Source organism: Geospiza fortis, unplaced genomic scaffold (genome assembly GCF_000277835.1).
Source record: "Geospiza fortis unplaced genomic scaffold, GeoFor_1.0 scaffold396, whole genome shotgun sequence".
Lineage (NCBI taxonomy): Eukaryota > Metazoa > Chordata > Aves > Passeriformes > Thraupidae > Geospiza > Geospiza fortis.
In genome coordinates, this window is record NW_005054345.1 from 893,543 (window position 1) to 918,784 (window position 25,242).

Here is a 25,242-nt window from a genome sequence, read left to right on the forward strand (position 1 = left end):
TGAAATATGGTGCCCAAGGGCAATTATATCAAAAGCTAAAAAGCTGCTACAGATTTTTGAGTTGTTGTCTTATGGTTTTGGCTTTGCTTAACAAACACCATGTGTGCTGGAAAGCTCTTAATATTATGCATTATCAGTGTTTGTAAATGCTGTGTGTACAAATATAAGGTGTGTGTGCGTGTGTGTATATACATCACTATACATCTTTCCTGGATACAAATATATTAATGCACATTAATGAATTAACAAAACCAGTTAGGCATGTGCTTGCATAAACATACACAACTCTCATGCACGTGATTGTATTAGAACAATGCTACTGACTCAACTCTGAAGTAAAAAGTGCCAGAACTAGAGCTGTTCATGTCTGGCTGTCCTGCTTGTCCATTCCAGAATCGCTCTGGAAACCTGAGGAGTTGCCCAGCCCAAGGATGGCCCAGTGCACGTTGTGCTTGAGCTGAGTGGCAGGGCCAGAACTGCCAGTACCACTGCAGCCAAACCCCACTGCCACTTCTGACACCACCCCCCAAATTTCTGCTCTCTGAGGGGCCATGGTAGCAATCTTCACTGCAAGCAATTGAAAGGAAACAATGATTTTAAAGCTCATGATTCACCTCAAATTGAGTGGAACATAACAAGAGCTAAAGTTAGAGATATATGTGCAGCTTTGTGGCCTTTTTCCTCCTTTGACAGTAACAGATCACAGGAATATTTCAGAGTTGCTCCTTAAACTGAAGTCTAAACTGTAAGAGATAAAGATTTCATGTATGCTCCTTAACAGTAAAAGCACCACATTATTTTCCTTAATGAAGGCTACTTATTTTATTTCCCCTTTAGTTTAATGTTATTATGATTAATGAAAAAAATTCATAATCACTGAACTTACTCAAACTGCTCCCTTCACAGCAAACCTGATGTCAGAGACAATTAAAACCCATGGAAGCCAAAAAAAACCCCAAACTTCCTCTCAACTTTATTAACTAGACTTCTTCATTTTGACAAAGTAACAGTCCTGCATGGCTGCAGAAAGACATTTTTTAGTATCTGACTCCCAAAGTTGTAATGCTTATGCTCTTGCACTGCTGCTGGCAGGTACCCAGTGCTCTCACAGCATTTTACTCCTACCTACAGATTCTCTTAAATCTCTTGGAATGGAAATTGGAGATCGAGAGATTCCAGAAGAAATGTGCTATTGTACAGTAATGCAGGTTTTAAAGCACATTCCTGTATTGGTGCCAGCTGACAAACATTAAAAGTTGGGGAAAAAAAAAAGTTGGGTTTTGTTCTACAGTGTTCAGGATGGACCCTCATTTCATTAATGAGAAAATTGGAAACATACTATTAGGACTAATTTTGGAATAGAATGACATTTGTGGATCAAAACATTCAGAAGATTTTTTTGGCTTATACAAGGAAAGTCTTTATAGCTGTTTGAATTTACTCTGCCTTTCCACAGTACTGAAACCATGTCTTTACTACTGACATTGAGGTGTCCTGTTGACTGCTGAAAATCAAGTGGGCCTGATTACTCTGCTGTCCCACCCTGGCTTTTCCAGCATTTTTACATTGCAATTGGAGGAGTATAAATGGGCTGCTCTTGGGCTACACCAGCAGGTAAAACCCAGTTCCTCCTGTTGTTGCTGCTGTCTTCTCAGCATTCCAATAAAAAGCTGCATTTAACTGTGTTCATAGGGCTAGAGAACAGAATGGGCTCCAAGACCACTGCCACTGTGTCACTGAAGGGTAGTGATTGAACAGAGGGACTGAGGATTTATTTATGGGAATGCCCACAGTGCACTGGCACTTTCCAAAGGGAGAAGGAAGCATCATGCCCCCTCTGAAGAAATCACAGTCTAAGGAGCAGGATGTGACACTAAACACAACCGAGAAATTATTCTAATTCGAGCCAGCATGCCTTGTTTACCCCTTACTATTTTTTGACCTCACTGTTAATATGACAGTTTCTTTGTTGTTGTTAACAGAAAGCAAAAAAATGAAGGCTTAAAAACCCTATCGTCCAGCACAATCAGGGACTAAGTTCATTGAGAGCAGCTATAAAGCCTTAAACAAGCCCTTTATTTTGTGTTTTAAGAAGTGTCATAAGGAGTTAATAGGACACAGCTGTACAGGCTCTTTCTAACAAGCAGCTTCTGTCGCTTTGGTCACCACAGGTGTCTGTGTAACCTGCAAACTCTTATTACTAGTGTATCAAAGTTGTGCTACTTAATAGATTTCTTTAGTAAAACACAACAAAGCAATTACATGGCTGTTGATCGTTAGTCATAAAAAACCCCTCAAACACAGTTTTTCAAAAGAAACTACACTGCAATTTTTTGTCATTGTAAAATAAAAGAAACTAGAGAATTAAATAGAAGAGCAGACAATAGAACAGCAGGTAGTCAACTGAACTTAGCCACTACAGATGGTTTAGAAATAGTGTTTCCTTCTACACCAACTTGTGGGATAAAAGAAAAGGAGGAGGCTCCTTACTGCCCATGAATGGCAATACCAAAAGACTTAAGCAACTTTCCAGTCTATGTATTTGGTCCTATGAAAGAACCTAGATGTTTCTTTTTCCTCTCTTACTTTTCTTCTTTTTCAGAAACTTTTAATCTGTTTTTGCGACTGCTTTTTTCCATAACCTTTTACACTTCTCTAGAATAACTCAAACTAGAAACATTGTTGCTGATCCCTCCAAAGACAAAATGCAGAAGGTCAAGTGAGGAATTTCTGAGAAACACGAAGTGTCATTTAAAAAGCACATTAGAAAAAGAGACTATTCCATTCCTCAAGGCCCCCTCAGCAAAGAAATATTAACTATAATTTACATAGTGAAAACTAGAAATGCATAAATGCTCTATTCTAATAATCCACAAGAGAAAGAAACATAAATGTATAATTTTCCTTGCTCAATAATCACTTGAATTGTGTAAAGAAGTGGTAATCTTATTCCAGGCCAAATGACTGTTGCAGCTTTCAGTCAAAAATTAGAATAACTCCAACTATAGTAATATACATAGGATGTTATCCTGGGAAGACATGACCAGTCATCTTCTGGGTAAATAAACGTTGTGAAATAAGGTTCAAGTTAGAGAACCAAACAAGTCTGATTTCTAAATGCTATAATAATTATTTTCAGTAGATCATGATCAACTGATGAATAACTAAAGAAGAGAGAGGCCTTAGTATAACACTAAGAAAATCTGTTGGTAATCTACAAAAGTTGTAGAAGGAGGTGAAATCTACAGTTTTAATTTCTTTACTCATCAGCAAAATTATGGTCTCTCTAAGACATAATATAGCTTTTATTATATTAAAACCAAAATATCTGAACATTCCCAAAGGAATGTTCTGTAAGAAAACTGTAGTTCAAAAAAGCACATATAAATTGCAAGTGTTTAACATTTTGCATAATGTGTTCTTAATACTAAATTATCACACAAACGTTATTGTTTAAATAAGACTTTCATTAACAACAACAGTTATTACCCCAGACAGCTCACATGCAGTTACACCAACATACACACACAATTAATGCCATATAATATGGCACTGCAGTGCATAACTGTGAAGGCACACGTTTGAATACAGAATGATGTTTGAAAATAAACTGAAAAAAGAAAAGAAATAATTCCTTCAATTACTTTTTCATGCACAGGAATAAGAAGTCACTTTGTGATGAATACAAGGCCAGCCCAATTCTCAGTGAATGCCAGCCAGCTCCATTGATCAGCTGAGAATGAGCATGAAGTTTTAGGTCAAATCGATATTAAGCACCACAGATTTGACAGCCAGAGATAAGGGCCTTCCTGGGAAAAGCTGCTCCAGTCCGAGTCCAAAGAGTCTTACCTTGCTCTGTTTGCTTCTTTTGTCATGTCCCATGCCCAGGTTATGAAGTTCTGACTCAGGTAGGAGACAATGGATTCAGCACAAAGCATTTGGGAGCAGAAGACGTTGGTTAGTACACTTTCATCATGGTGGAGGTAGATAGCAAGAAGCTTTCTCTGGAAAAAATGTGACAAGAGATGAGTGAAAAGTTACTGAAGCAATTTACAATTTAAGTTGCTGCTGCAGATTTTTATTTTAGTACTCACAATGGGGTTTATCATGGTTGACAAGTATTTCAACACAAGAAATAATCAGCAGATTTCAAGTCAAATGGTCCATCCCTGCAAATTTTTAAATATTCTCAATGCTTCCTAATATTCTGAGTGCTAAAATACAATATATTATGTGCTTAGAACATGAAAAAAAACAATGAATGAAAAACAAAAACCTTATTAACAAATTAAATTATTGTGCTTAGAATGTGAAAAAATTAATTGAATGAAAAACAAAAACCTTATTAACAGACCTAAGAAATGAGTGAACTTTTTTGGCTTGTTGCCCAACAAAAAAACAACATTTCTGTGAACAAGGAACATGCCTCTTGACTGGACAGCATCTACCGCAAAAAAGTTATTAACAACCTGAAAAAAAATGATAGCGCATTGCTATCACCACCTCTGTAGCCAAAAAAAGAGGCACTACATGTTGAGATGGTGTCTATGGTCTCTTGAAACAAAATATTCTGCGCTGTTCTTCTGGAACCCTATCAAGTAAAACTTGAACTTCGCTGCCATCAGCTGCGTCCCCATGAAAATCTCAGACCACCTTTTGGAAAACAAGTCTGTGTGCATGTAAATATAGAAAGCAGGCTGCAAATATACAGGGAGACTATGAGCTAACTAAGGACTGTGATTCTGCAACTGACATTCAATGAATTATAAATATAATTATAAATATAAAAATTACAACTTTCCATTCCCCCATACCTATATAAATTACTTTATTTTAAAATAGTACTTGAACATATTTGCTGAGATGATATGGTGCTATTTTCAGACTTTTATTTAAAGCAATTTAGAATATCTTCATCAGAAGTAACACTGAACCCTAGATATTGATGTGTATTGATATAGCAAGACATGGGATGCAATTTCCAGATAAGCTGTCTTTGCAGAAAGCCCCTGTAGGGCTCTCGCCTCATATACTGGCTTTGGATAAAATTTAATGACTGTTTATAAAAGGAACATTTGAACATTCGACTTTGGGAAAGGGATTAGTAATTTGCATTACTGTTTGTCTAATGTAATTTAAATGTTCTTCAGAACCACGTACACATGTGCCAGGAAGGGCCATTAATAAGCCCAACATGCAGAGATCCATATAAGTGCAGCCAACAATGTTGACTGAAACTAAACTTGAAAATCCAGGGCACTGATGCACAATATCATGCAATAAAACAGCATTTCTGTGGTTATATTTAATTTAAAAAGAAGAAAGAGGCAGGGGAAGATCAGGCACTGTCTGTTTTTGAGGATCAGCCGTTCTGCATTTCAAAGCGTCGATCCCTGCAATATCCAGGTTACTGTGCTAGAATCTCGACTATTATATAGCAGTTGTAAGAGAGGGAGGGCAAAGATGTGTTTACTCAGTGATTAGGGCCTTAGAATAAGCCTCTAGCTCCTAGAGAGACAGCTCACCACTTATTCATTTGGACCAATTCACAAAGCCTAGAAAGATTAAACATCCATGCTGAGAAGACAAGCGAATGCAGACGGTGAAAAAGAAATAAAAATTCTTTAAAAACTCTGAGATGACTTCATTATTTTTTCCACAAGGAAACTTTAGGAAAGTGTTTAGTTAGAGAAAAACCCACATTGACCTCTCTCTAAACCCTTAATCTTTCCTTTGTGGTGGCACTGCTTTGTGGTAAGCGGATGGCTTTGCTCTCCTCTTTTCACTGGGAGCGGACAGAAAAAAAGGCTCTTGAGAAACACTTTTACTTCCAAAGAAACAACCCCATGAAACTGTTAAATATGAGATTCCGTACAACAGAATGTTTCAAAATATGTACAGTTTTAGGCTTAAAGATTTAGGGACAAATTTCAGTAAACAGAACAGGCATGAACACAATGGAGATTTACACTGAGTTACTTCCCAAGAGAATGTAATTTTTGTTGCATCAACAAATCTCACCATGCAAAGACTAAACTCCATCACATATAAAAGACTGTACTTGTATCTGATACCTCATCCAAAATGTTAAGGGTGGGTGCAGGCATACTGCTATCATAAATGCAAAGAGGTAGCAGAACTGAAGTGCTAAAACATTATTTAAAAAAATATTTATGAAAGCCAGGGGCATTTTTTTCCTTGGAAAAATCCATGACTACAAAAGGCTCACAGCTTGAAGTTTGTTGTTGTTGCTGCAGTTGTGTGGGTTTGTTTTCATGTTTGTTTATTTTACTAACCCATGATAGCACATATTTATAAGCAAGTTTTGGTTGTGTTTATTTCAAGCCTTTGAAAAGTCAGAATAAATTCTAGGATTCTAATACTGGGTATTTTGAAGTGATTTTTGAACTATTGAAACAGCCTTACAAAACTGTTGAACAGTCTCAAATTACACAAAAGAAGTCTACTAATGGAGCACTAGACTGTTCTGTGTTGGGTTTTTCAAAAATATGACTCGGAGATGATGTAATTAGCATGAAATTTTAAACAAGGAAAACCAAAATAAAACAGAGAAAAACTTTTATTGGCCCCTACAAAGGTCTGGGATACCAGAAAGGTTTTAAGCACTGAATACCTGATGGACTTCCAAAGGCCTTACCTTAGGACTTGAGGAACTTAAGCCACCAAGGGATGCATTTTTCAGAGTATGTGCATGTTGAAGACCAGGCATTTTAAAGGTTCAGAGAAGTTAACACACTTTGTACAGAATTAGAAGAAAAGTTGTCACTGATGCAAAGTTGAAGGAAAAGTTGTCACTGAGGCAAAAAATCCATAGATCTTGAGGTGACTAAATTGGCATCAGTGAGTAATGGGATTTCTAAGCTTCTCCTAATACTGTGAATAACTCAGATAACTCAAAAGAATATGAATTTGAATGGGAATAGGAATGCAATCATAAGGGTCAGCAAAATCACAAACCCAAATGGTTATTTCCAAATCTCAGGTTTACAAGTTCAAGTAATGACTGAGACAGAAAAGTTCATGATGTAACAGCTGCTAGAGGCATGAATGTTCTGTCAAACTGGTAGGCTACCAAATCAAAATCTTAATTTTTTCCTCCAGGTTTTATGCAGTGAGAATTAATTCAAATAAACAATGGGATGCATTTGCACTTGTTCAAATCTTTGAATCTGATCCACCTGTCCAAGGTGATCTTGGAGCTCATGGGATCAGCCACGGATACAGCTACTTTACCTAGCCTTGTAGAAGACATCTGAAGAAAACTGTACCCCACAGGTTCCTAAAGTAGGAGTCAGGTGATCCCTGTAAACTTCTGATCCCATATTTTGTATTGAATATGGCATAAGACGTCCCCAAACTAGCTCCTAGTTTAAGCTTCCTGTAATTTTACCTTTCAGTAAAACATCTATCTCAAAAATCCATCAGTGATGAAGAATCCCCAGGAGCCATGGTAAGGTGTTCAAACAGCTACCCACTCTCCCAGGTAAAGGTGTGTTAGAGCCTGCTTTAGTCTACTTTCATCTTCCAACTATTTGATCCTATTATACTGTTGTGTCTCCATTTCAATCAACTGCACCTGTAGTGGTATCTTACATAATGCAAATAGTATCCAGTAATTAACACCAAACTCAGGTAAGATCTCTAATCACAAGCTTTGAAAGAAGAGAAAATGTAGAATGAGGCAGACAAGTCCAAAAAACTTCCATTATTTGGTATCAAATACAGAGGAGAGACCCATACCCAGGAGCAACCCTCCAGATATAAAAGATGAAGCTACTCCTTAGATATGGAAAAGGAAGGGTGTGTAGGCAAATAGTGAAGCTACTAAACTGGTGTTGTAGTAGCAATTTCTAAACAATAGTTATCCATAAACTCAGAAATTATTTACAAATTAAAGGACAGAACTGCTAACACACATCAGGCAAGGCTGGAAAGAAAATGGTGACTAACATGGGACTTAACTGGAGTTTATGTACTGATATTTGCCATAGTGCAGCTCTTCACTCTTCCTGAAAAGCTAGAATTATACTTCTATCCCTGTCCTCCAGTTTCAACCAGACCATGTACATTAGTGGTCGGGTTATTTGTGTTTAATCAGAATCTGTAAAGTGGTAATTCCTCCAGCTGTAATCTGTAATAATTTCAGTATAAACTTACTTAGCTGAAATAATAAGGGACATTTTTCTGAGTCATACAGATAAAAATGATGCTATAGAAAGCCCAGTATGAAGGAATATTCTGCTACCACCAAAGAAGAGGGGAAAAAAATAGCTTTTATTTGAACACACCAAATCATGGAAGGAGCATACTTTGCTCAAGGTATTCAGGAAATAAAGAACCCATATGTGAGAGGGATGGTGCTGCCTCTAAATTGAACCTAAAAGACAGAATTCAAGGAGGAGAAAAACACGGTTCATTTTCAGAATGCAGGAATATATATTGAGGTGACAATACCAATCTGTGCTAAGAGAGATGTTTCACATATTTATTAAAAGTCAGTGGACAGAAAGGTTGAGAGAGGAGCAGGAGGTGAGCTGACAGAGGTATATAAAGATAAGAGCTCCTGAAAAGGCAAAAGCAATGTCTTTATTCTTTCTCCCAATAAAAGAGTAGCAACCACCTATAAAAATGAAAAACCAAACAAGCTCTAACAAAAGAAAATACTTTAGTATTACTCTCATGTATAACTCAGTAAGCTTCAATACAGCAATTAAAATCCAGTATTAATAACAATAACACCATAAGTTAGGATGAACTCTCTGATGTCTCAGAACACAAACTGCTTTCAGACACAAAGTTACCTTCCCCAAACACCTTGTTAAAAATGTCTATTATAGGATTTTTTCCATGGCATCAGGTGTAGCAATTTCTGTGGCAGTGTAGCTCTGTGGCAAGAGCAAGCCCATTCTTCAGAAACTTAGTGACAGGGGAACTCTCAATAAACAGAGGAAGACTTTCACAAAAAACAGCTTAATTGTTGATTTAATAAACCTCTGAGTCTCTTTCTCTTCCTGACCCCATTAAAGAAAATACTGAAAATATTTTCTTGTCATATATACAATAAGAAATGAAAACACAACACCATTGACTACCAGGCTGCTGGAGGCAGTTGGGAATTTCATGGCCAAGGACACTGGCTGTCAAAAGCAAGGCTCTATATCTTGGGTATTGTAGTTTTGTGGTAAAGAGTTATACAGGTTTTAAAGCAGAGCCACATTTGACCTCATTCCACCTCTCCTACCAGAAACTGGAATTGTTGTGGCAGCAGTTGCTCCAAAGGTTAAAAGATACCCATCATGTATGTTAATCTTCACTTGCTAACAACTCAAACACAGCAGATAAACACCTCAACTCTTTTAAAAGGTATTTCTTTTTCAAGCAACATTTTGTTAAATAACTATGAATTACCATCATTTCCAACACATGAAAAGACAATGAGATTTAAAAGGAAACATCTATTTTCATAAAAAGAAATTGAACTCATATTCTGCATTCAAAACACATGTTCTGACATAAGTCAATTTTCTTTAAATAACCCAAATTAAAATATTCCTGGAAAAAAGCTTCATATTTACACATTGGGCTTTTTTTTTTTTTTGAGGTAAAAAGTATCCACAATACAGATTTAAAACACAGCTGATGGCTGTCTCATTAGACATGAACTGCAGAGTGCACCTTCTGCTCTGGACAGAGTTGAGAATTTGTCAAGGAAAGGCCAAGATCTCTGAGCACTCAAGCTGCCAAGTGCTCTCAAATTAAATCAGTTTGAAGCGGTTTTCATTAAGATGGATTGAGTGTGGCATCGTGAGAAACACTCTATCAAATGTAGTGTTTTACTTAGTGATTAAGTATATACCAGTTGATGAAGCTGCCCAAATCCTTCGTAATCCCACCACTCCAATAAACATTTAATGAGTATATAAGTTCAAAAAGCCTAGTAGAGGATTTAAACCTTCAATCTTGTTTTTATTTACTCTTGGAACTCAATTTCTCACTTCAAGTGAAGAATGCTGGTGCCTGCAGCTCATCTGTTGCCCCGGTAAAATTAAGTGCCCTCCATAGTATAAATTAGAAGACAAGACACACAGGTTGCAATTTCTCCAAAGCTTTTTTTTAGTACTGATATATATTTTAAAAATTATTTTAGGAAATTAAATTCTAAAAATATGAAATAATGTGTCCTCTTCCTCAATTCTGAATTCCAGAAAAAAATATTTTATAACAGGGAAAAGCAGTGAAAATAAATGGTATTTCCACATTCTCCTATCTTTGCTTAAAATCAGAATGTTACAATAAAAATTATGCCATTCCAAAGGTGGGAGGGAGAGCTTTCAAAATAAGGCAATATTCAGAAAAAAACCTCAACAATCCAAACAACACAAACAAAAATTAATACTCTCCTAAATATATATATATGTATATATACACACACAATGTTTTATGCACAACATACACAATGGTTTTATTGTGATGATGATTTGGTCTGAATAAATCATGAAATATTAAAAATGTAAGGCAATACGAATTTCAAAAGGGGTATGTAAGTAGCACAAGAAGTATTTTGAGCAACAAAAAAACTAAGTAACTGCACTGCATTAATATCAGATTTATAGGTAGAAAACTGTTTATGAAAGTTCTTTATGAGCTTTTGTCCACTCTTACACTGATACACTGTCAACCATTTCTGATGACATGACACTAAATGAACTTCCCAACTCACACCCTTTCCTTGTTCAATTCACAGGACTTTTTTCTCTGTGCAAAGACATGAAAATATTCACTAAACTTAGAGTGTTAAGTATGTGTCAACTTCAGCTATATAGTGTGGATTTATAACTCTCACATTTATGAGAACAGCCCAAAACATAATACAGAAACTCCTTCCAATATGAATAACTACATTCTTCATTTTAAAATTAAACATCTATCAAGAAAACAAAAAGTAAATTTAAACAGCATGATTTTCTTGTTTGTGTTTCAGCTTTATCTGTGCTTAATTATGCAGGGTTTTGGGTTTCTCCTTAGTGAATCAAGTCACCAAAACTTAAATAAACTGTCCCCATTCTAATTTTATTAAAATACTGATTTTAAAACTGTGCATGGAATAACAGAAACTTGAGATGCCTGGTTGGATGTACAGAAAAACTAAACAACCAAACCTTAGTACTGGAACTTACTTGGCAGATAAAGGCTGTACAAAGGGGGAAAAAAGAGCACACTTTATTTGAGAGAGCTTCCAATTTAAATTTACAATTTCATCAGCCATTCTTCAAAGGAGTTACCAACATGCAACAGTGAACTTGTCAACCACAAGACTCGGAGGAAGGGTTGTCTGGTGCTAGGACACCATTATTTCAGGAAGAAAAGGGAGGAGGGGAAAAGAAAAAGAGTAGCTTTGACAACTAAAGAGCTTCAGTAAAAATACAGCCTGAATGATTAGAAAGCATCAGTTATTCACTGCAATTTCAGCAACCACCAAGGTAAGTCTTTTGGTCAGTCAACTGAATGAGTGCAACTCTTGTCAAACAATAAAAGCAAAACAACTACAAAATGTAGCTCAGCTTTCCAAAAATCAAGATGAAACACTTAAGGTGATTTCCAATCCCCCACTATTTTAAATAAAGTAGTTTTTATACACACTTACATCTCTTGCTTTCCCATAGAAGGCTTCTTGAAAAGCAGCCTCTAATGATCCAATAAAATAAACAGGATGGCAGTCACCATATCTATTTGAGATAAAATGTCCAATTAATACAAAAGGACAAAATCAAGTCATTTCAATAGTCTACCTTTTCATATATTCTGTAAATATAATGCATTGGCTAAATCTTTAGAAAGATGAGTATTACACTTCTAAAGAAAGAAAATATTTAGGACTCATTTGTTTTCTGACCTTGAAAAACTCAAAGTAATGAACTACTACCTTACCAACTTTATCATAAAAACATTCTGTTTACACATGAGTTACCTTCAGTTCTACACAATTTTCTATAAAATTCCTATAAAATTTTCAAATTATTTCCACTCTTAATTATATTCATAAAGGTTTATTGAAGGCTATTCTTACATTACACATTAATGCATCTCATACACATAAAGCAATATTTCATCACTGGACTGAAAACAGAAGGCACATAAACTTTGCATTACTTTGCAGCTTTTGCCTATTCAATGAAACAAGTAACTGTTTAACAGTGCATGACTTGTAGTATAGTTTTTTTAAAATCCAGAATATCTCTGTTTTTTAAAAGTCAATATTGACCCAAACACTTTGCTATTGTGAAAATTCTTACAGCAATTATGTATTTATTTTTTAATATTAATCAGTTTCAGCTTTTCTGTCCCTGCATATCATAATAAAATTATCAAATATAACCAGTCTTTCTCATCCTTCTGGATCTTTACATAATTAAGTAATGGTACTACATAGTGGCAAAATAAACAGGACAAGAATCAACCACTCCAGCTTGGGCTAAGAAATAATTTTATTTCAGAAGCAGTTCTAGCAGCAGAGTTAGAATTTAAATAAATTAGATTAGGATTTCTAAATATGCTATAATCTCACAAGAAAACATGTAGACTTGGTTTATTCTTATTTTCATTATTTACTAACTTCAACTGAGTTTGTAGTAAGAATTGCACAGTTAACAGGCTAAGCTTACCTTGAAGAAAACTCTGCTGTAAATTGTAATAAGGCATCTCCTTCATTTTCAGCATTCTCTGGCACTTAAAAAAATGGGGGGGAAAAAAAAAGAAATGCAACTCTATGGTAACAGATTGTAATATGCAAACACATTCACTTCACAGGTATTTCATGTTCCCAGCTTACTGAAGTGTTACCAAGGAACCATATAAACTTCATGAAAGACTATTGACTATGAACCTTTTGAAAGACAAGAAATTTCCAGAGGGTCTCATGAATATATTCAGGTTTTCCAAACAGTAAAATCCTTAGCTCTAGTGTAATGTGATATATCACTTGCTCAGAGTTAGCACTCTGGACTTTAAGGCTTGAAAGGCTCCACCCTTCCTATTGAAAATGTCAGAAAGTTTTCCATAATATTACACATATTTGCTGTCAAAAAACTTCTAATGAAGTAACACTAATGCGAGTCTAAAGTAAATAAAGAGTATGCAAGAATTGCATGTAGGAGGTAACTGACTGCTCCTGCTCAATCCTTTTCATAATTCAAGGGCAAATAATCACTGAGAAACTTGATCAGCATAATGAGTAAAACATGCATCAAAAATAAAATCTGTAGAATTTTCAAAACAGGGAAGTGGAAATCTAGTTATATACAGGTGCATTTGGATAGAGATCACAATTTCTCTGACTTTATTTGTTACTCATCAATTTTAAGCTCAATTATTATTATTCAGTTGCAAGGTTAAAAATTTCCCTCCACAGAAAAGTGCTTTTATAGCTACCAGTTATGTGTGCAGTATTTTCCTTGGTACATCCATCAGACATGACATCCAAACAATTCTACCATTCCTATAAAAAGTACTTCCCAGTTTCTAATTCTGCAGCCCCCTCCCACCTCTCTGCCTTCACCTCTGCTACAACCTCGAGTTAATTGTAACTCTTACTCATTGGCGATTTCCTCAAGGCAGATGAAGCTACTCCAAACATTTCTCCATCATCAACTCCAAACTCAGTAGCATCTTCAAAGTCATCTCCATCACTGTCACTAACCATATGAACATCAGTGCATTGCTGTATAAAACAAAACCAAAATCCACTATAAGCTTCTAATTCAGACATATTCAGTGAAATACAAAATACACACACAGTGACAAATACACACAATATACTGCAGTTTAATTTATTCTTTTATACAACATTATCAAAGGTAATTTTTAACAGAAGTCTGGTTGACAGAAATATTATGTGACAAAATGCATTATTAAAGAATCTCTGCATACACATAGTTGAGCAAATTTTATCCAAAGTTAATGCTGTTTTTCCACCTAATGGTATCAGAGCTGGTCTAACTGCATAAGAAAGAGGGAGAAAAGCTACACAATGGTGGCTTTTATATTAGTATTTGAAATACCCATACAAAGGAGAAAAATCAAAATTTTAGTGCAAGGAGCTAAGATCATCTCTCCCAGTCAGATGCTTTGCTGGGATTTGTTTGCTTTCTTTTTCCTCTTTTTCTTCAATGACTCCTTTGCCCAGTTCCTCACTTTGTCACAACTGCAGGAACTGTAAATGGATTGTTTTAAGACACAATTCTATTGACACAGCACAACAGGAGGGATGGTGACCACTGCACCCTGAGGTGTCCCTGCCTGTTCCTAGAGCAGACTGGCAGCACAAAGATGATGTCCTTACCTCCTCTGACTGCTCCCTTGTTTGTACAGGTGAGGATCTTCTTCCAACTGTGAGTCGATGGCAAGGAAAAGTCAGTCCTGACACGGCTAAAGTCATCTACAAAACAACCAATGGTTCTTCATTAAAGTCACAGTCTCAATTAAAGGCTGGGGGGAGGGTTTAAGGTTGTTTAGAGGTTCAAATTAAAGACTGCATTATTTAAACACCTATTAAGAAGCCTGAAAAACTAAAATTTTTCCTTACATTAAAGTATTCAAGGAAACATCAACTGAGTTTTACTGAGGTGTATGCACAGAGTATCCATGGAACTGCATACTCCAAAGGGCCTTGAGTTGTTATTTTCTTCTGAAGCAGTACTGAAGTTTGAAACATTACTGTACATGGCAACATTTACAGTGCTATGCATTGATGATGCAAATGTAGGGGTTTTTTTGCTAATCAAGAAGCAATTGTTAAAGATGCTAAGTACTGATACACATAATTAAAAACAGTTAAATCATCTTGAAAAAAAAGTTGCATTTTGAAAGATCTGTTTATCAGCAGACATTGCAATAGACACAATCACATTGGCAACTTAAAAAAGATATTTCTTCTCCTTTTTTGGTCATTTTAAATGTCAAGGGTGCACACCATGTTCCTCATATGAACAAAGACACACAACCCAAACTGCTGACACTGCAGCCAGCACAGTCCACAGGATGGATGGTCAGTGGCCAGTGCCAACAGAAACAGCACTTCTGCCCTTTGCTGTATGCCTAAATCTCAATTTTTAGAAAAATTCTACTGTCATTTGAAAGACAAAATCAGTATGATGCTTGCAAACACACAGCAATAATATTTGAAAATCTGGTCCTATATTACATTCAAAGATACACTAATTATAATGCCCAAAAATAAGAACTGCCCACTCTGTGACCAGAAGCACCTGTGCCATCCCTACATTTAAAGCTTCTGCCCAGCCTCCTGCCTCTTCTGGAAGAGAGCACATCAGTCCAGAAGCAAGCTTGATGACCACAAATAGCAATTTTAGAAGCACCTAAGACCTATCTGAACTGATTTTACAATGCAAGTAACTCTTAAATGAAGACAATTGATTGGTTTTGGCAGTGACAAAGTATTTAATGCTATGCAATTTTCAGGGATGTGGAGAAGGGTAGTCCTGGCTGTGTGTTTAAAACATCTTTTCTAATGGTTTCTTCAGGTGAAGTATGAAGAGGACAGAAAGACACCTAGATCCTGTAAATCTTATTAGTATTTTTGCAGGGCACAGAACAAAATATTTACATTATACATTTCAGAAATACAGCACTCTCCTAATTGGACTATAAAAACATTAAGGTAAAATACATTTCAATCATTCTCAACAAAAATCCAAGAATAAATCATAAGCCTCAAATTTCATTTACTGCCATGAGCACTGAAAATAGCCCATTTATTTTTTATACATAATTCAGAGCGACTTTCTCACTTGCCTGCTAGAACTCACAGAGATTTAATTTGCTGCAGGTTGAAGCAGGCTGATTAAGCAGGCTGGTTACCAAATGAATGTTAACCTGTCTGAACTAGCCTACTGTCACATTCTCACAGCAAGGTTAAACACAAGTTTAGCTGTGTAAAAAGCTCAGCAATCGCCTTAAACGAAGTGAGTTTTAATACTCTGGAGTAAATGAAATATTAAAGACGACACCCAGCTCTAGATCAATTACCTATGAAACTCCTGTGACAAGAGCATAAGAACTGCATTCTCTGCCATAATCCACCATTTCAATTATTATTTTTTTAAGCTTTTAATAATAAACAAAACCCAACTGTTATAAAACCTGAAACTTTGCCCTGTAGTTATCACACCATATGAAATGCTGGTAAAACACACAAACACCCACATGAACCACACACAGACCACAGTTCCCTCTCTCACAGCATCAAATCCCCTGACAGATGCCTGGAAAGGCTCCCAGTATCTTTTACATGCACATTAAAGAGAGAGTGGTAAGATCAAGCAGGCAGTCATTGTGCTGCTTCATCACTTGGCCCAATTGCAGGGTGTTGCAATTCCAATTTGCAACCCTATATTATAGTGTCAAGGCGTCTCTCAAACACCAGCTAACAGCAGAAGGGGTTCCACATCAGAGCCTGTTTCATCCCACTCCCCAGACAGTTGCTGGAATGTTGGGGGTTTGTGCACATTGGTGTGAGAAATCACCCTTCCCTTTGCTTATTTTTTTTCCCCTTTCTGAAAAGTTTTTTTTTTTTTCCAAAAGAAATAGCAGTTCTGCCTTCGTTCCAAAATAAACACCAGGCATCAACATTCTTCTAGAATAAAGTTATCTTCATTCAAAGGTAGAGAGTTCTCTTGCAAAGAAAGGCTCTTGCACCACAAAAGCTCAAGCTTTATTTTGGAAATCATAAAAACACCACGACTAAGCAAAAGATTGTGGTCCAGGCAGCTCAACAAACCCTTTCCTAGTACTGTAAATGCAAGGTACTGATGGGAGCACCACTGAAATGTCTCAGTGGCAAGAACTGTAGATCTCACACTGCTCTAGGAGAGATTTTTCTTTCTGAATACTGCACCTGCCCCCTCCCAAAAAGAGATGCAAAAAATTATCATTGCAATAAATTATCATTGTTTCAGCCACCTTCCCACGGGAATGGACAAAATCTTTACACCAAACCCATAACTGAACCAACCCCAAAAGCTGGTTTGTAGCCAGAGTACCTGATTACTCATATTCTCTAGCTTATGAGCCCATCTGGCTGTGAAAAAAACCTCCAAAGTCAGTCACTTTTCTGAATTTTTCTTTTTTTTGCATGAAAGTCAGCACTATGTGGGTACCAGAGCTTGAATGGGATGGCTTCCACATGCACAAGAAAAGACAGTGAAAATGCATTTGCAGGACTCGTGCATGAACAACAAGGTAGGTATAGGTTATAAAAGAAATAATACAAAAGCAGAAAAAAAAAGATTACTCTTTTTTTTTTAGGCAGAGAACCTATGCTTGTGCAAATCAAACTGTCTCAGAACTGAAAGGTACATGAGGAAGAAAGTGAAACAAAATCAGAAATAAGGAAAATTGTTTGCAAAAAGTAACTCCAGAGCCAGATCTTTTGTCCAACACTGTGTAGACATTGCTTGTATTTATTTAAAGTTAAAGTAATCTCCTATTTGGCTTCCTATAGCTTTTAAGGAGAAGGAAAATAAAATTCAAGATTTCAAACATTTCAGGAAAGTCTCCTTTAAGGAAACAGCAGAGATACTACATGGATTCAGTAGCTCTGGGATTCAAAAAGGTAAGGGTACAACCTGGACTAGAAGTGCACAAAACTTGAAATCGATTTTAACTACTAAAAGAAAGATCACTACAAAATCTTACAGTTTAGAGAGGAAAGAAATAGTCTGGTGCTCACTTGTGCTTTCCAGCTCTAAGACACTAATACTATTTGTAAATGCTCAGTGTGAGATGATTTGTTTTTCAATTGCCAGCATTAGCAATCGAGGGATAAAGCTAAGCAACATTTTTTCTGATCCAAACATGCAAGATTCTTTGTCAACCTTCCAGATTAACCCAGAAATATTTGCCAAATCTGGAGTGAGACCAGATGCTTTACACAATAAATTATTCTTCATGTTATATTAGCTTTATGAAGAAGCTTCTACAAATGTAATTCAGAACAGTCTAAACTCACTATTTTTTCCCAAATATTTCACGATACAAATATATCTGATGGAGAGAAAGAAATCATTGAGGGCATGTAATTCCAGAGTGCTGCCATCTCATGCTCAGAATAATATGAAAAATTACAAGCCCATAATCTCAAAACCTTGTATATTCTAGAAAGAGTTTGTTGGCACAACTTAATTCCCACTCTTGCAGACTTCTGACATTATAAATGAAGGAACAAACTCAGTCTCTTGCACCAGTCCAGAGATATTTAATCAAGATGCTGAAGGTGTGAGAAAGATAAACAGTAGAAGGAACATGAAGGAACAATACCAGCAGAGAACTCCAGCTGCAGAACTCGCTCCTCTGAGAAATGCTGATACAAAATTATAAGCTCAGTGGACTGCATCAGGAAAGGAGTAATTGGATATGACAAATTGGCCTTCCTCATGTTCAGCCACACACTGATGGAGAAAAACAGCGTCTCAAAAGAGATTTGAATGGCAACCATACCTAATGAGGAAAGTGAAGGAAGCTGTAAGAGCTTTCTAATGCCTTACAGAATATAACTGGGACACCCAAAATGGCCAGCTTAAGGCAATAATCTGTAAAGAACAGGACATTCTTCCTCATCCTCAATTACTGAGAGCTTGTGCTGTTCACAGGATACTTGCCATCAAGGGATCCCATCACTGCAAAGGGATAAAGCATTTTGTAAGCAAGAACTATTCAGAACAAGCAAGTATAATGTTCAAGGAAGGTAGGAATATTGGTTTATTTTGTGCTCTTTGTTAAGCTTTTGATTGTTACAAGAGCAATGAGGGTTTTGAGGGTTTGGAGTGTGTGGGCACTCTGATTTGCTTTAATGGACATTAATGCATCTATCTGAACATACAGACACCTGCTAATGAGGGCAAGTTATTAAATGGAGCCTTCAGCTATATTACCCAGTACTTGTCAATTTTAAAGAAAACAGTTTTTGGCTGTTTAAAAGACCACTGAAAAGGAGAAACTGTTTCAGTCACTGTAACATGGTAATTTTATTTTCAAACTACACAAATGATAAATTCTTTCCAACTCACTGGAGATGCATGTTTCCATGTCAAAATATTTTCTAATACCATTTATTTGGCATAAAGTAGAGATTCTTGATAATTTGTTCTCAGAAATTCAAAGGTCAAACTGCAAATCTCACAAAGCATCAGACAGAAATTCAGAGACTACTTGATCCATACACAAAGGAGAAGATTCTATAAATGATGCCAGATTTCACTTGCACACACACAGCAAGTGAAGCAACAGGCATTACCTGACAATGGCAAGCCAAAACCAAAACCCTGCAGTGGACAAACCTTCTAGATTTTTAATATAAAAAGATCCTAAAAAGAAATGTAATTTATGTATAACTTATTCTATGAATCAGTCCAATTATTCAAGTAGCTAAACTTCTAATACAGAATCATGTTTGGCTGTATACAATCTGCTTTCAATAGGAAACTTAACAGGGGAACTCTCACAGCATGATTTTCAATTGAGGAAAAGGAAGAAAATCCATTTTCTGCTTTTAATACTCAGAGATAAAGTAAGCAAACAAGATTCTGGTGTACAAAATAAAAAGCATGTTTTCCGATACTTGACTCTCCCCGATAAATCTTCCATTAAAAGGGCTCTTTCTAAAGGCTGCTTAGCAGGCTGCACTACACACGCAGGAGTTTGTAATACACATATATCACACCAAAAAATCTCAATCAAAAATAAATGCAGTGTTACCTACAGATTGAAACCTAATCCTGGTTCAAATAGTCCATGTGACAGCCCTTTCACTGTGCCCAAAATGTGAGTTGTTTACCTTTTCCATTACTAGTTTACTGACTGATACATGGCTTAAAAATAGAGAAATAAACATGACCAAGTACATTTCATAACACTCAATTATTACAAATAACTTCAGAAAGGTGCCCATAGTGAAATACTCAATGACTGGCTGGTGTCTCCTCTATGAAAATTTCACTCTCACAATTTGATCCTTTTTCTCATTGGATTAATTACCATGATGGTTCTTCCCCCTCACCAGGTAAGAGAAGGGATAAGGATAGAGGTCTGAGCAGGAGCATTATCAAGCATTTCAATTTTCATATTAAATTTACTATTCTGTAATGTAACCTTTTATTATAGCATAAACTAATTTCCCGAGTATGATAAATGCCAATTTATCAGACGGGGGGATGGATTGATTTTCTTGAAGATACAGGAAAAAAAGTTGCATTTTGAACACAATTATATGAAGTTTGAGAAGGAACAAAAACTTTAAGAAGGAAGAAAAACTCTAGAAGGAACACTTCTGTTCTTGTTTTTCTATCAAACATTCTATGCACATGGTACTACTAGATGGACTTGGATACAAGGTATTTTAGGGATCCAATGCTTTCAGTGCCTAAGTGCACTGACAGTAGGTAAGGTAATGAGACAAAACTAATGATAAACCAGTGTAGTTGGAACACCTAGAAAATAAGTTATTCTTCTTGCTGTTTACCATTGGAGCTAGATTTGTCAGGCTGCTCCACAGCTGAGGCGCACTCACATTCCCATTTTCCTTTTGTAACCTATCCTTTCCAAGATTGAGGAAGTAAGGAAAAACAAGGAATATCTGTATGGCGGGCAGGATATAGCAATTAATGTGGCATATAGGAAAAATCCAAGTGTACAAGGCAGGGGTGAGAGGTAGAGCAAGTGACTGAAGTTTTGTTTTTGCACTTGAAATACAAGAGTAGGAAATTTTTCATTAAACAAACAGTTAAATAAAATTGTGGTTTCTAAGTGCATTCAGTATAGTCCTTGCATGTGAGTATTGAAGCAGAAGAAATAAGAGTATGGGAACTCTGGCAATCTTCTGCAGCTCTCCAGAGATGATCAGATGGCTCCACACTCTTTCCTGGCTGGAGATCCAAACAGAGAAACCAATCCATGCAAGAAGGAGGTGGTGGACCCCCAAGCAACTCATATCATTTCTGAGGATACTCCAAGTCTCATCATTTCAAGAAAAATGACACTATGACATGAGACAGTTTTCGTATGAGCTTCTTCTTGCCATGGCTCCAGCTCCTGGTGTTTAATCAGGCATTACTAACAGTGCATGGGCAGCCTGTTATGCTCAGACAAACCCTCACTGAATTCCTTGGGAACAAACAGGTGGTCAACACTTCCAAACCCATCACTTGTCACTGTATATATTCAATAAATAACCTATCTTCTTTTCAATGTATAATCTCACAAAGGCAAAGTGATACATGATCAGAATTTAAGAATTCCTGCATGTTCATGTTTGAAAGTTATGTCTAAAGCTCCAAGAGATTAAAGATTTTCTGTGAAATAATGTTTATCCTTTGGCTTGTTTTTTCTCAAAAGTTAGCAAGTATTTTTCCAGTACTAACAGACTGTAAAACTACTTCTATCCATACTAAAATACATAGTACACATAAAGCAAGTGTTATCACACCAACAAAGAACAAGTACCCCAAAGTAAAATGAAGGTACATTGCTATTCAAAAAGCAAATCTATTAAACACCTTCTTTTAGTCGACTGAAACAAGAGCTTTTTTGTACTATGCAATTAATTGACTCAGGAAGATTTACTACCCAGAGCTGAAGGGCTCTCTTCAGTCTGTACTGCTCAACTAGACATTGTTATCCAAGTTCAGTACATAATATTCAAAAAAAAAGAAATCAAACACCCAAAGCTCATCTACTGCCATGTAAGCCCTTATCCCTCCCTGAATAACAATAAAAAGTGGATGTAATTCCACATTAGCCACTCTGTCTTTTGACATCAAATAGCATTAGCTGGGAAAAACAGTCAAGTATGCTTGAGGTTTGTTTATTTTATTAGACTATTGCACAAATACGAAAATGAACAGAAGAGTTTAAAAAATTTGACAGCCCTTGAAATTAACTTCCTCTGGAAAATAACTTCATTTTCATTATGCCTCTCCAGTAAAAAGAAAAAAATCTTGACAGGTATTCAACGTTTCATTTTAAACACTAACTGGATGAAAAAAACCATCTCTAGCGTGGAGTGTGTTCAGGTTATAAATCAGTAATGCTTATTTTAACTCCTCACAAAGTGTTGTTGAGATAATTACTGCTGACAGCTTTAGTCAAGGTTCATTTCACTTTTTCTACTATTTTTCCCCTGTTAGAAGTTCCGCAGGGCCCATGGGAAGATCCACCCCTCACACCTGTTGGGGTTCTTCATGTTACTGAGGCCAGTTTGGACACGTCACTTCACATTAGCATTGTGCCAGAGCGCTGTGACAATTACTTATCGCAGGTTTAACTCGGAAAAAAGTTTCTAATCCAGCCACAAGAACAGTGTCAGAGTACGTAATTTAAACCTGTCAACACAGGTTGGAGGAAATTCATTCCAAGGATTTCAGTCATGTTCCCATGGTAGATCTCTGAACTATAATGAAGCTTAAAATCACAAAGGAATGCTATAGAGTTAAAACACGGAACTCAAAAGTTTTAAGAGCTCTGAAGGGAAAAAAAAGTGCCTGAACTGTTACTCATGTTTTAAAATTTGATAAACTCTTCAGATTAGGATTAAGAGACTGCTGTGTTAATTTGCCAAAATTTTGAAAGGCTGCTGCATATGTATCTTATTTTGCTGCAGTGTGAAGGCACAATCCTGGCAGATCTTTACATGTGCTGAAGGCAGAAGCATGGTGAGGCAGCTCTGGAATCATCTTGAGGATGGTGTGGGAGGCTGGAGGAGATCCAAGGCACAGTGAGGAGGCCACTCGTGTCCTTCAGACACCAGGGGAGGGATGCTGGCATTGCAGCGACAGCCACCCTAAAGGCAGCTCCACAAAACACAACGAGATTCTTGTGAGCTTGAGAAAAAGTGGTGCCTGGTGCTCTGGGAACACCCAGCCCTGGTGTGCTGGTTGAACACACATGCCAATTTTTGCTATGGGCCCTGTTAATCACCAGCCGTGTTACTGTGCATCTACCCCTGTCGTTTGCTGGCTGAATGAAAATGATCCCTGGTTTTGATTATTTCTCATTTGACTGAGCCTAGTTAGGCAAATTAGGAATTAAAGCAGAAGGACAGCTACTGTAGTACTTAATGTTGCTTCAAACCACAAATATATTTAAAGGAAACACAAAGAAAATAATATTTCCTTGTACAACGGATTCTGCTAAAAAAGAAATATACTTGAGAGACTGAAATAAATACCCATGATCACTTACAGAGCTCATTCTTCTTGTTAGACAAAAACTGTAAATATTAAAAAGGATGAAAAATCTGCCAAGCCATTTGCAGCTATTTGAAACACAGGGTAACAGAATTAAATAAACGCTGAAAGACCTGGAACACAGTTAAGTATAGACCATGAGGCTAATTGTGGATCTTGAGTTAATTACTTTCCACTGATACGTTTTCTCAATGGTCTTTTACATGAGTTTTTTCTTTCCTCAGTCTGAACCCCAAGGCAATTCAGCGTGCTAGCCTCCAAACTCTGGGTGATTCATTGTGTACTTCTGCCTTAGGATTTTTAGTTCATGCAGAGAAAGCCAGGCTTTCACATCAAGTTGATGTTAATGTGCACTGACAAAGCAACAGTAAAGGAGCTTCATGTTTGTCACAACGTGCACTCTTTAATTTAGTAATTGCTTTATACTGATATGCAAATAATGACACATTTCCCAAATTTCCAGTTCCTCAGCAAAGCTTTCGCTAATTACTCAGTGGTTAAAACTTAGGCATGTAAATTGGTCCAGTGAGTTTATTAATCAGTACACCTGTGTGAACTGATCTATAAAACACACATGCCTGGGAACAGGTCATAACTCACTGTACATTCCTGAAGGGCTCTGGAACTGAAAAAAACAATTCTCTAACTAAACCAAGATAAATTACAACTAACAGAGTGTTATTCACAGATAAACTGGGATTCCCAACCTTTCCTAAGCTAAAGAGACACTGTCTTTGGGTGACAACAAATACCAGGAGTCAAAGCATCCATCGAGAAAGGGATCAAGGTAAAGAAAGAAAAGGTCAATTAAAAAAAGGACAAGAATCCCTCTAGGCCCTGAAAACATGGGAAAGAGCCAGTGTCCACTCATCCATCAGTTCTCTGTGGATGCTTTGAAGTCTGGTTATAGTGTTTTGTGGTGCTGTGTACTCTTACTTTTGATACTCTAACATGAAAAATTCAGCTGCACTTAACATGGATTCAGACTCATAAATACAAAAACACTCTAAAGAGTTTTAACCTGTCTTGCTGTATTTCCTTTCCTCAAAACTGTCCTGTTCCATTTGCTTGCTTTTATGCTCTAACAGAGTCTGTTAAATTTCTGGTATTTTCTTTATGTAATTGCCACAGAATATAGACAATGTAATAACTGTTTTTACTGAGTCTGATCTCTAACTACTTATTTTTCACTATTCAAAAGAGACACAAAACCATTAACAGGTTTTTAAGATCAGGAACAAATAAAATAAAAAACAGTACAAACTAACAACAATCCATCCACATCACATATTGCCCACAGATATTCACAGATACACCTTGGGAACTGCTTTGCATTCACAAAGAGTATCAGCCAAATACTTGGCACGTTTCTGGTCTATGGTGGGATGCCATTTACTTCACAACATTGTACAATGCTTTGGATGGCAGAGAAGTGCCTGGATTTGTTTCCAGCACTATATAATTCCTTGGCACAGTTCAAGCAGTTGTGCTAGCAGAACTGCTTCCAAAAAAATGCTTCAAACACTGATGGGATTTTTATGCTGCCTTTTCTTCATGGATATCATTTTCTGAGGAATTGGATTTTTGCAATGTTAGCTCTTGAAAACACAGTGCTACTGTGACTTCTAAAAATGAGCTTCTAAAAAGGCTGATTGTTTCCTATTTTCTGTTTCTCTTACCTGGAATGTGTATCTTCTAGTGAAGTTCTGCTCTGCTTATAATAGTGGAGCTTCATTACAAAGAAACAAGCACCACTGTGATAATCCTCCAGGAATAATGCAATTACCACTTATCAAACAGGTGTCTGCTGTATTCCAAGGAGATTATCACTTCCTATTCTGCTCTCAGAGAACACAGAATAAAAGAGAAGCTGCTACTATTAAATGACTAAGGGGAAAAGGAGTCTTTGATAACAGCTCCTGCCAGCATCTCTCAGCAGGGCATGAAGCAAATGTAGTCCTTCTAT

General features: G+C 36.6%; 1 protein-coding gene across 1 annotated transcript in view; it reads right to left on the bottom strand.

Moving 5' to 3' along the window:
- Positions 1-25,242, bottom strand: part of FAF1 (Fas associated factor 1) — a 146,801-nt gene that overhangs the window by 35,108 nt on the left and 86,451 nt on the right. The window contains exons 9-13 of the mRNA XM_005422936.3: positions 14,360-14,455; positions 13,612-13,738; positions 12,684-12,747; positions 11,666-11,747; positions 3,850-4,004 (exon numbers count right to left, since the gene is read on the bottom strand). Of these exons, the coding sequence (XP_005422993.2) occupies positions 3,850-4,004; positions 11,666-11,747; positions 12,684-12,747; positions 13,612-13,738; positions 14,360-14,455 (524 nt within the window). The remainder of the gene's footprint in view (positions 1-3,849; positions 4,005-11,665; positions 11,748-12,683; positions 12,748-13,611; positions 13,739-14,359; positions 14,456-25,242) is intronic.